Consider the following 13,163-nt stretch of genomic DNA (forward strand, 5'->3'; position numbering starts at 1 on the left):
TCAGGACTGGGAACACTGGTCTCTCCTGAGTGGCTCTGAGACCAGAGTGTGGGAGCCCTGGGTGGCCTCACAGGTCACAGAGCCCACCTTCATCCAGTGGTCTGCAGGGAGCCTCAGGGTGCTGCTCCAGCTGTAGAGGCCGTCGTTCTCCTGCACCACGGGGCTCCTGCTCTCCTCCCAGCTGATGCTGCCACTGCCATCCACCTTCCAGGACAGACTCCAGTCTGAGGGGAAGCCCTTGTTGGCCAGACACATGACTGTAGCCTTCCCCTGTTTCAGCTCCTCACTGGAGGGACCCAGCACCTTCAGGGCAGGGCGGGTATCACCTAGGAAACACCAATCAGCTTAGAGGACAGGAACCACAATTTGATTTTCTCCGTTAAGAAGTTTCTGTCAGGTGTTTTTTCTGCTCCACCAGTCATTAACTCACACATTGTTTCACTTCCCTTTAAGAAACCTCTCATGCATATCAGCACAGAGAGAATCATCACACAGTTTGAGCTGAAATATGTTCAAACTACTCTGGAAATAAAAGAAGCAGATGTGGAAACATTTACAAAACAAGTTTAGCCTCAAAATCATCAGTTCTGTGTAACGTGTTAGAGATAAGAAACCAAACTGCACTGCTTGCTTCATGTGGATTTTTTTTACTACTTATATGATTTTAAATGACATTTGAACTTAAATCTGATACAATAGAAACACCAGACATGTTGCACATTGTCAAATGCTCATCCTTAACTTTTGTAAATAGAATAAGCAGAAGTGGCAACAATTGTAACAGATGTTAAGCTACAAAATCCTCAGTTCTGTAAAATACACTAGTTGTCTACTTACCTCATGTGGGCTTCAATCATTTATTGTAGTGGTTCTATGATTTTATGATGATATGTAAAATCTACATTTTTTCTGACACAGTAAAAACACCAGTGATCTTTATCTTCACTCTGTCCAGTTTTCCTTAAGGACAGTAACATTTAATTTATCCTAACAAAAAATGTAATTTACAAATAGAAAAAAATCACAGGATGATTCTATTTCATTTTATTTACACATCACATTGTCTTTATGTCAGAAATGTGGACATCAAATCTGAGCAAAGCTGATTAAGTTACCCTCTATGTATAATGGTGATATAATATAACCTCTACAGGAATGTTATAAAGCTAACATTCACACTTAGACAATGTTTCTTTAAAAACAGTATAAACTTACTTCCAACATCCAGTCTGGTTCCTCCACCAAAAGTCCACCACAGTGATACAAACTCATTGAGGCGCCGTACAAAAACCTCTGACTGTAGAGAGACACGGCTCTCTGACTCTAACAGACTGGATTAAAACTAAAAGCTCTCAAGACTTAACCAGATGTATGTAAATGTAAAATATCCTCAAGTCCACTCTGATGTTTTATATCATTTGTTAATATTCATTTTAACATTTATTCTGAAGTTAACTTTGTTTCTTCATGAAAATTTATGTAAAAATTATTTTACTGAGTTTTTTTCTGGCGCACTGAACAGAAAAGTCAAGATAACCACAAGAAAGAAATCTGTTAAAGTAAAAGAGGTTTAAGTTTGACTTACTTCCAACATCCAGTCTGGTTCCTCCACCGAACGTGTACCACAGTGATACAAACTCATTGAGGCGTCGTACAAAAACCTCTGACTGTAGAGAGACACGGCTCTCTGACTCTGAAACAAACAAACTCACCAATATGAATTCTTTAAATCATAATTTCATGACATATTAATATTATAATTATGAAATTAAAATTAATCAAACACAATAAAACAAATTGCATTTATTTTAGAGTTTGCAAAACTCTATGTTCCTAAATTTCTGACAATTTCTCAGTAACCAAAAGGTTATGGCTGTGATATATTGTTTATTTTAGAGTTTGAAAAAATCTAAAATAGTGCTGTCAGCGTTAATCTTGTTAAAATGACGTTAACGCCATAACCACATTAAGATCAAACCTGCGTCATTCTTTTGGTCCACTGCAGTGTAGCAGTCAAAAGAAAAGTGAAGTGGACACAAATGGCCAGGATAGAGCCCAGAGGGTTAATGTGTAAAATGTATAAAAATATTATTGATTACAGGGTAATACATTAATGTTAATAGCAACTGTAAGCTTTTTACTTTGAAGTAAGAAGTATAAACAATGCTGTTACTGTCACGGGACCGAGTGGTCTGTACTGAACTGAACTCTGCGCAGAAACCCAGAGCAGAGACAGCAGATGGTTTAACAATATTTTATTAGGCCTAAGCGCTCCAAATGTAGCAAGGACAAAAAAGAAACAATAAGACGTAGAGTTTGACGTGGCGAGGGAACGGGGCCTGAGATGCAGAGTGGAGCTGTGCAGTCACATTGCAGTAGGGGACACAGAGTGTTGAGAGGGGAGTGACGAGAATCCAGGGGAGCTGAGTGGCGTGGCTGACCTGAGATCCGGGGTTTTCAGATGGAGTGTGATGGCAGGAGGGCAGGCAGGTGAAGCACAGAGTGATTTTCAAAATGATTGCTTGGTATCCTGAGTCCGGTAGTAGAGCGTGAGCCAAGATGAATCCAGCAACTGCAGCACAAGAAAGTGTTGTTAACAAGATAAATCACAGAGAAAACTTGAAGCATAAGAGCCGGTTACCAACATGGGTTGATGACGAACTGGCAGGGAACGAACATCAACGTGTGGCTTAAATCCCTCTGGCTTGATTGCCTGCAATTGGCTCCAGGTGTGCAGGAGCTGCAGGAGGTGGCCCGTGCCCAGGGGCGGATCCCAGGTAGGTTCAGGAGCCTTATGGAAATTGCAGCCACCCACCGCAGACCATGACAGTTACATTTACACTTACATTTTTTACTTTAAGTATGGAAATGGAAACAGGTCGGCAACACAATAGCCCACGATCAAATAGTTGTGGGCGTCGACAGCTTAACAGTTGATACCGATGTAACTCTGGGGGCAACCAGGAGGCCTGTGGTGGCGAACTGCATACAAAGCGGTGATGTCGTCGCTACACACACTCTGCATAGCTGCATAGCATTGGCTTGGCAGGCGTCGGGCACGCTGAATGTCACGGCAGCATGAGAGCCACGAATAGTGGAGCTGCTGGCGAAGGATTCGTAACTTATAGAACTGCGGGTGAGCAGTGACGAAGACCTCTAATGGAGACGAAGCCGAACCAGACAGACATTAACATAATGACAGGACAGGAGAAGTGAACCTAATACAACAAACAAAGAACACAAGACTCAAAATTAAAATAAAACAAAAATAAAACAGGGAAAACGGCCAGAAAATACAATAAACAACGAAATAGCACAAAACACTGGGTCTCATAGAAGGAGGAAGAAATGTTCTTTTTGAAATAATTTACAGTGAACATCATCAACAGCATCATCAGATCAATCCCACTCCCTGTTGCAGTCATTTCCATAGAGAGGCACTTTGCATCAGCAGCACCATGCTCCAGTGCTCTGGGAGAGTTTATAGTCCTGAGAGTTGAACACTGGATGACTGACAGCTGTCCTTCATCACAACAGAAGCCACAGAAATCCTCCTCATCAAAAACATGACTTTGATCTGTGTCCTCATCTGGACTCTCCTCTGCTGCTGCTTCACAGGTAAAGTCCAGAGAATCAAACTCCTCTCCTCTATCAACATCTGTCCCTCTGAAATGAAGCCCACAAAACCATGAAGCTGCTTTATGTTTTTGTCTCTGTGTCCTCAGAGTCCAGAGGACAGATCACAGTGACTCAGCCTGGAGCAGTGAGCTCTGCTGTGGGAGCAACTGTGAACATCAAGTGTACGACCAGTCATACGGTAGATGGTGGGACAGACCTATATTGGTACCAACAGAAAGATGGAGGTGTTCCTAAACTTGTGATTTACTATGGCAATCGAGCATCAGGGATTCCAGATCGGTTTACAGGCAGTGGATCAAACAAAGATTTCACTCTGACCATCGATAGAGTCCAGGCTGAAGATGCAGCAGTTTATTACTGTAAGGGTGAATTCTGGCCAAACAGTCAGCTTCTGCTCACACAGTGAAAAACAGTCGTACAAAAACCTCCCTCAGTCAGACTGAACAGAAACTGAAGTGACTGCTGCAGCTGGAAGATACTGCAGAGACTGACACAGTTCACTGAAGATGAAGTGGCTTATTTGCCATTCCAACCATATGCAGTGTTACAGTACACAGTAAAATGAGACAATGTTCCTCCAAGACTATGCTGATACATATACCATATATAACAGAAAATCAACACAGGAATACATAAACTGCAAGTGTAAAAAAACTGAAAAAAACAAAGAAAACAAAACAAAGAGAGTGCAACACCAGACAGAACAGAAAGATACAGACACAAGACAGTACAATAGAAAAGTGCAACAATGACAGAGGATTGTGCAAAAAATAACTTGATGTATGGAGATGTGCCTGTTTCTGTGTATGAGAATGTGCAGATAAGTGTATGGCGTGTATGAAGGTGTGTGTGTGTCAGTTGAGTCGCTGATGTTCAGGAGTCTGATGGCTTGGGGGAGGAAACTGTTTTGCATTCTGGCAGTGAGGGCCTGATTGCTCTGGTACCTCTTGCCAGAAGGCAGCAGGGTGAAGAGTGTATCTGCAGGGTGTGTGGGGCCCTTTGCAGCGCTTTACAGATGCAGCAGGTGCAGCAGGTGTCTGTGATGGCGGGAAGAGAGGCTCCAATGATCTTCTCAGCTGGTCTCACTATAGACAGAGATGGAAGACAAATATAACCAATACTTCTGCTAATAGTAAATCTGTGGTCTTTGTGTCTGCAGCAGTGAGGAATATTCAAAGGGAGACAGGATGGACGTATCTTCTTCCTTGAAATAACCTTCTTTGTCATTTCTTAGCATTTCTCACCTGCTTTAAAACACAAGGCCTAAACATGGACACTAACACATTACACTGGCTGAATATCAGATTGAAAAATGTTACAGAATCAGACAATTTGTTCATGGACTCATGAGCACAAATGATTAAACCATGTTTTTCATTCTTTCCTTTTATTTATCTGATACAGGCAGATGTGGCTTTTTTGTCAGCCTACTGTAATAAGTTTAGAAAGTATGGCCTCCGTTATTTGATCAGTTTGGCTTAACAACATCTTGATGAGTATTTTAATGAATCAGTATACTGGCCATTCTCCCTGGATCTCCAGTATCAACAAGGTATTTTTTCCCAGAGAACCACTGCTCACTGCACATTTTCTCTTTTCCTGTCCGTTCTCTCTGAACAGTAGAGACTGTGGGAAAATCCAAGCAGTTTCATAAATGTTCAGAACAGCATGTCTAAAATCAACAATCATGCCATGTTCAAATTCATTTAAATAACTTTTCTTCTCCAATCTGATCCTTGGTTTGAACTTCAGCAGATCATCAGCCATATTTACCCATGGCTAAGTTCACTGAGCAGATGTCATGGACTTAGCTTATTATACATTTACATTAAGGAGCAGATGAATAGAAGTAATTTAGTGTTCAGTGAGTGTAATGATATCATTATCAATCATTACTATGGAACACAGAAAAAAAACAACTAGATAACAGAACCACAAATCACAGTTCACCATCAGACCATTCAGTGCCCTCTACATGTAATAATGTTAATATGAAGAGTGATGCTCCGAGGAGGAAACAGCTGCAGCTGACTGACTCTGTGTGTTTGCATATGTGTCCTGCCTCTCTGCTCACAGCTGTTAAGAGGCCAGTGTTGATCAGTGGCTGTCCAGGCCTTTCAGAGCCACTCACACACCAGCAGCACAATGATGATGTCACTGACTCTACTGCTGGCCACCCTGGGGCTCCTTGTTCAGGGTGAGACTCTCTGTGAAAACTTCAGCATGCAGCCAGCTCCACACTTCAAATTCAAGTAAATTTTCTCCAAGATGGATTTTTCTCAATAACTCTTCTCATCTCATTAATATTTTCAGGTTCATCACCTGAAATCATCCTGACTCAGACTCCTAAAGCTCAGCCTGTTGTTCCAGGACAGACTGTCTCTATCAGATGTAAAGCCAGTTCAGGTATGGGTAGCTACCTGCACTGGTATCTTCAGAAACCTGCAGAAGCTCCTAAACTGCTTGTTTATTATGCAACAAGCCGTCAGTCTGGAATTCCTGATCGCTTCAGTGGAAGTCAGTCAGGAACTGATTTCACTCTGACCATCAGTGGAGTTCAGACTGAAGATGCAGGAGTTTATTATTGTGGACAAAGTGGTTACAGCCACCCGTTCACACAGTGAAAAACCATCGTACAAAAACCTCTCAGCTGAAGAGGAACTGATCTGAAACAGCTGCAGAAAAGTAAAGCACTGAGATGAATCATTAATCCTGTTTTACAGTTTGAGATAATGAGTACACATCAACATCAAATGAAAGAAGACGTCTTCTTTCATTTAAGAAGACGTTAAATGAAAGAAGACGTCTTCTTTCATTTAAGAAGACGTCTTCTTTCATTTGATGAAAGAAGACGTCTTTAACATTTTGAAACAATTCACCACCAGTAGTGTCACCAAATAAAAGTGTAAGTGTTCACTGATTATGGACAAATTTCCAGAATAGATTGTCCCTATCTTCACAAAACTGCAGATGTAACTAAACACTTTGTTTAATCTGTTACAAATCATCATTCTGGAGTTTCTAACAGTTTTACTGCGAGTCAGTCTGGAGCTGTTTTTGACCCTCAGTGAAGATTCATGAGTTTTAGACAAACCTGATCCAAAGCAGTATGTGGAGAGAAACTATTAAGAGATCCATGGTGAACGCTTCATATTTAATGAATACAATTCTAAAGAAAGGTGTTAATTTGTGTTTCCAAACAAAATCAGGTGTCTTTCATGAATGACAGAATATGGACCCACTTTAACATATGAAACAATCAGTTATTATATACTGTACACACAAATTCAATCTCTCTGCTGTTAGAGTGAATTGTTAAATGTTGCCATTGTTGTACTTAAATTTGTAAACCTTGCCTTAAACTGTATGATCAAAGACATTCTTCTGTGATGTCCGGTTGGTTAGCCATCTGCAAGTCCGTCTGCATCTGGAAGTCCCACAGGATCTTAGCTCGGTCATTCTCCACCACCCTTGGGGGCGTCTCCCATTTTGACCTCAGGACTTCCAGGCCATACTTGGCACAGATGTTTCTGTATACTATGCCGGCCACTTGGTTATGGCGTTTCATGTATACCCTGCCTGCTAGCATCTTGCACCCTGCTGTTATGTGCTGGATTGTCTCAGGGGCATCTTTACACAGCCTCCACCTGGGGTCTTGCCTGGTGTGATAGACCCCAGCCTCTATGGATCTTGTACTCAGAGCTTGTTTTTGTGCTGCCAAGATTAGTGCCTCTGTGCTGCCTCTCAGTCCAGCTTTGTCCAGCCACTTGTAGGATTTTCTTCCTCTCTCTGCCGGTGGTACATACTGTGCAGGGGCCTGTCCTTCCATGATGGTGCCTCCTCTTCCTCTTCTTTCTTCAGTTTCTGCTGCCTGAGGTATTCACTGCTGAGCACGGAGTCAGTTGGGGCCATCTTACTGATGTATCTGTGGATGTTTGTTGCCATATATATATATATGTATAGAGAGAGAGAGAGAGAGAGAGATCTTTTTTTAAAGTACAAAGTGTTTAAAAATAGGAAAATTTAATGGTCTTAAAGCATGAAACAAACAGAAAATACAGCAAGAGTGGAGCTGAATGATGAGGTGTGGGAGCCCTGGGTGGCCTCACAGGTCACACTGTGAAATGGCAAGAAATGAATCTTCTATGTGCTGTGACAGAACATGAACAGTAAAAAGATCACTCCCATTTTTTTACTTTAAATTCACGTTTGGAGTCCAGCCAAACGTGGTAAAAGTGGTAAGCCCCGTTGAAGAACTGAAAAGCATAGTATTTATTTTGGCACACAGGCCGCGCTCATTGGAAGATATGATTTATATATATGACTGTTAAACAGAAGAAGTTGCAATCATTGCTAGAAGATAGCAATAGGGGGAAAAGGATTCAACCTGAAGAGACATAAACATGGCAAAGAAATGTGGTCGGATCTAAATCTCAAACACAAGCAAACTGCCTTTTTGTTGCAGAAATTTTAACCAGCAAAAACAGGATGTTCAAGGCAAAATGTTCAGAAATCTGAGTCTGTCTCGAAAAATTGCCCCTGACTCCATGAACTCTTCCAGTCCATGTTACAGCTTTTGATTTAACATTGTTGAGTCTCTGTCTTTGTTCAAACTTAAGGCCCGTCTTAAATCCATGCATGTCTATATTTATTTGTATTAGAATTCATATTTGAATTATTTCACATTTTCCATTTGATTTTTTTTTTATTCTAATTTATCTCTCCACTAGATGTCATGAATGATTTAATTATTCAGCAGAGGACAGCTGCAGCTGACTCTGTGTGTTTGCATATGTGTCCTGCCTCTCTGCTCACAGCTGTTAAGAGGCCAGTGTTGATCAGTGGCTGTCCAGGCCTTTCAGAGCCACTCACACACCAGCAGCACAATGATGATGTCACTGACTCTACTGCTGGCCACCCTGGGGCTCCTTGTTCAGGGTGAGACTCTCTGTCTTTGCTTCAGCATGCAGCCAGGTTCACCACAATGATGTTCTGCTATGATGGAGAAACTCTGAAACCAGCAGCACTGACCTTCTTCCATCTGTTCTCCATGTTAGAGAAATGATCCTCTAATGTTTGATCATCTTTCTCTAAACTTCTTCTCCTTCTTCTCTAAACGTTTAACATTTAAACTTTGGACTGGGTCATTGTTGGAAGTCATGTGCTCGTCTATGACAGGTGCAGGAAAATTACATGATTAATAAATATAATATTTTTATTTACAAATATCATGATTGTTGTTATCAACATGATACATATGAATATAAATTATTTACAAACAAACATGGTTTACTGTGTTTTAGCCTGTTGACTTTTCCAGTATATATATTTTTCTTTCTTCTTTAAGTGGTTTATTTATTTCAATTAATCAGTGTGTTTGTAACCACATTAAAGCTGTTATTTAATAAAGTATGTTGAAAACGTTGAAATCCATGTTAATATATTTATAAACATGTATAACAAATAGAAGAAATAACAGGACATGTTCAGGTGAAAAATCTTTATTGCTGTAAAATCTTGACAAGTTCATAAAACAGGCAACAAACAGATTAAGAATAAAGAGACTGAGACTGAAAAAGACTGCAGACTGAGAGCTGTAGCAAAGTGTAAAAAACAACAACAATAACAAAAAACAGCATCATGCCCCCAGTGAATCAGCTCAGGACTGGGAACACTGGTCTCTCCTCAGAGTCTCTGAGAGTGGAGTATCGGAGCCCCTCGTGGCCTCACAGGTCACAGAGCCCACCTTCTCCCACTGGTCTGCAGGCAGCATCAGGGTGCTGCTCCAGCTGTAGAGCCTGTCTGTCTGCAGCGCCCCGGGGCTCCTGCTCACTTCCCAACCAACGCCGCTGCATCTGCGGCCGTCAACGATCCAGGACAGACTCCAGTCTGAGGGAAAGCCCTTGTTGGCCAGACATGTGAGCGTGGCATTCCCCTGCTCCAGCTCCTTACTGGAAGGGGCGAGCACCGTCAGGGTGGGACGGACATCACCTAGGAGACACCAATCAGCTTAGAGAACGGGTAACAGGTAGTTTCTGTCAGATGTTTTTCTGCTCCAACAGTCACACATTGTTTCACTTCCCTTTAAGAAACCTCTCAGCACAGAAATAACAGCAGTGAAATATGTCCAAACCACATACAGAAGGAAAAAAGTGCAACATTTTACAAAAGAGTGTTAAACTCACAAAAATCTGACTCACTCATGATTTTAAGTATTACTGGGAAATACGTTTAAAAACACAACTCGCTAAAACAATTTTCTTCATAAACAGATATTTTCTATACAGCTAAACTTAATCTGAAATGGGGGAACATGAAGCAGAAGAATTTTTATTCAAATAGAATTTAGTTTATCCACAACTTACTGTAAAGAAGATGAAGAAAAAATCATTGAAGGAACAGTTTTATCAACAGCAAGTAGGTAAAGATTTCAAACACAAATTTACACATAAAATTCTGTCAGCCTCCTTGTGATATCAGGAAAAACATCAAAATAAATGTTGATGTTTTTCTCTCAGCCAACAGTCAACAACTGAAACAAATATAAGATCTTATTTTTACAACAGTAACTTACTTCCAAATTCCAGTCTGGTTCCTCCACCGAACGTGTACCACAGTGATACAAACTCATTGAGGCGCCGTACAAAAACCTCTGACTGTAGAGAGACACGGCTCTCTGACTCTGAAACAAACAAACTCAACAAATAATTTTTGTGCACACTTTATTAATCCTGTAGGGAATACGTCCTCTGCATTTAGAATCAGAATCAGAAGCAGAAAGACTTTATTTATCATCACGGGGCAATTAAGATACAACAGAGCAGCATGACGTTGAAAATAAGGACAGGGCATAAACAGGCAATAAGAGTGAGATAATAAATACACAGAATATACATTATGTACACAGTTTTAAATTAAAGTGACTGAATAAGTAAATATATAACTGTAAGTGACTAAAAGTGAGTAAAGTGTCGGCAGTATAAAAAGAGTGTAGAGTAGTTTATGTTTCTGGGTGTGGGGAAATGTTCTTATTGGCTGGAGTTAAAAAGCAGAGTGGCTTTGGGGACAAAGGTGGCGCTCCTCCTCCTCTCAGTCCTGCAGGAAATGCAGCGGAGGCGTCGCCCAGAGGGGAGCCATTGAATTCCGGGGTGAACAATGTGAGAGGGGTCGTTGATGATTTTGGCTGCCTGTCTAAGGGCCTGTTGGCTGAAAACCTGTCAGAGTTCTGACAGGCCAATGATTTTAGAGCACGCTGATGCCGTGTGCTGCAGTCTGTTCCTGTTCTGAAGGCTGAGGGAGTGGAACCAGCAGCTGATGGAGAAGGCCATGATGCTTTCCAGGAAGGCATCGTAAAAAGTCATCATGATGGCTGTGCTGACTCCAAAGGATATGAGTTTCCTAAGAAGGTATAGCCGTTGGTGGCACCTCCTGAGAATCTCCTCTGTGTTGGCAGAGAATTTCAGGAGGTTGTCAAAGATGGTTCCCAGGTATTTGTACTCCTCAACTATCTCCACTGGCTTCCCATGGATGGTGGTGGTGACTGAAGCAGCCAGATCCCTCTGCCTACAGGAGAAGGTCACCACCATCTCTTTGGTTTTGCTCACGTTCAATTCAAGTTTGGAGCTGTCATGCAACTCTACAAACTCCTGCAGAGTGGACCTGTGGTGTTGAGAGGGCCTGACAGCAGTGACAGGAGAACTGTCATCAGCATATTTAACCAGGTGACAGTTGGGCTGTGTGGATCTGCAGTCATCAGTGTAGAGGATGAAGAGCAGGGGGGAGAGCACACAGCCCTGGGGAGAGCCAGTGCAGGTGGAACAGAGTCCTGTTGGTCAAACGGTCCAATATCCACAGGATCAGCTGATCATCCAGGTGAAATCGGGAGGAAAGTTTAGTGGCCAGGATATGAGGCTGCAGAGTGTTGAACACTGGTGAGAAATCAGCAAACAGAAGTCTGACGGAGGAGTCAGGGAGCTCCAGATGTTTGTGGATGGAGTCCAAGATGAAGATTTTTGCACGTCTGCGTGCACGGTAAGCAAACTGGAGTGGGTCCATCAGGGGGTCAGTTGCTCTTACAATGTGGTGTTTTATGATCTTCTCCATGGCCTTCATCACCAGGGAGGTGAGGGCCACAGGACGAAGATCATTCAGAGACTTTGGGTTGTTTCTTTTGAAGATGGGGATGACTGTGGAGTGTTTCCACAGCTGGGGGACGGTTTGACTGCCAATTGAGTGCTGAAATAGAGTCCAGGACACGCTTCCTAGTTGCCCTGCACAGTGCTGCTGATGTTGTCAGGGCCGGGTGAGCTCCTCTCCCTGGTCCTCCTGAGGGCTCTCACCACGTCCTCAGTCCTGAAGGTGAGTGCAGAGCTGCCAGGTGTGAATGAGGATCTGGACTCCTCAAGCTGGGTGATGTTGTCCGTCTCAAATATGCTGTAGACGTTAAGGTCGTCAGGGAGGGAGGAGGGGTTGCTGCCCTCCACCTGGATGGTTCTGGGGGTGGTGACCACAGTATTTACAGAGGCCATGGTTTTGAGCGGAGATCCCCTGTGGTGAATTTTTTTTCAACAGTGTTTTTATACTGCAGTTTAGAAGTTTTTATGCCCCTCTTCACCTCCCTGTTGAGGGAGAAAGAAGGCTGTCCCAGTCAGTGGCTTCGAAACATCCTTGTAGGGTGAGGATACTTTCTGCTGCCCACTGCTTGATGTTTTTGGTGACCTTTTTAATCCTCTTGAGGGGCCAGCAGGATGGTGTGGTGGTCTGCTGAGCCTAGAAGGAGGAGGGGGAGGGCTTTAAATGTATCTGGTACAGAGCCATAGCATTTATCCAGAGTCTTCCCCTGACGTGTGCTGCATTTAACATACCGTTGGTATCCTTTAAGCGAATTGTCAAGGGAACAGTGACTGAAATCACCCAGGATGAACTTGGGAGAGTCCGGAGTTAATTACTCTAGTTTGAACAGAGTGTTGATGAAGTACTTTGTGGTTTTAGCTGCAGCAGCTCTGGGTGGATGTAAACCAGGTTGATGGGAAGTTGTGGGAATCCTCTGGGGAGGTAGTAGGGGTACAGGGAAACAGCCAGAAGCTCGATGTCTGTAGTGCACAGCTTCTCCCTGACAGTGACTGTAGAGCACCAGCTGTTGTTTACATACAGACACGCCGCCGCCATGTTGCTTCCCAATGCGTTCGCGGTCTCTGTCCAGAGGAAGGGGTGGTGAAAAGCCATCAATGTGAAGCGTGCTGTTGTCATCGCTGTTGTTTAACCACGATTCTATGAACGCCAGAATGGAGGCAGTTCTGTACTCATGCAGGTGGTTGACGCAGGCTTGCAGCTCGTCCAGCTTGGAGCGGACAGACCGCACATTAGCAAGGATGTTGTTGTTTGTGTGTCTCCCTCTTGAGTCTGGCTCTCACCCCACTCTTCTTTGATCTCCTCCTGGTTACCTTGTTATTGTGAGTTTTTTGTTTCCGTGTCCACGGAGTATTTCCTCGGGAAAGTAGTCCGTAGGAGTGGAGAGGAAAGCC

At 42.8% G+C, this 13,163-nt stretch overlaps 1 gene segment (V, D, J or C); it reads right to left on the minus strand.

Annotated features, from left to right (window-relative positions):
• LOC148096614 (Ig kappa-b4 chain C region-like) lies at positions 1-1,987 on the minus strand. The segment is given in 4 exon segments: positions 1-326; positions 1,216-1,323; positions 1,586-1,667; positions 1,979-1,987. Coding segments are annotated over 4 exon segments (525 nt in total).
• Between the last annotated feature and the right edge of the window lie 11,176 nt (positions 1,988-13,163).

The sequence above is a fragment of the Neolamprologus brichardi genome, chromosome 22 (assembly GCF_056152115.1).
Source record: "Neolamprologus brichardi isolate AB-2024 chromosome 22, ASM5615211v1, whole genome shotgun sequence".
NCBI lineage: Eukaryota > Metazoa > Chordata > Actinopteri > Cichliformes > Cichlidae > Neolamprologus > Neolamprologus brichardi.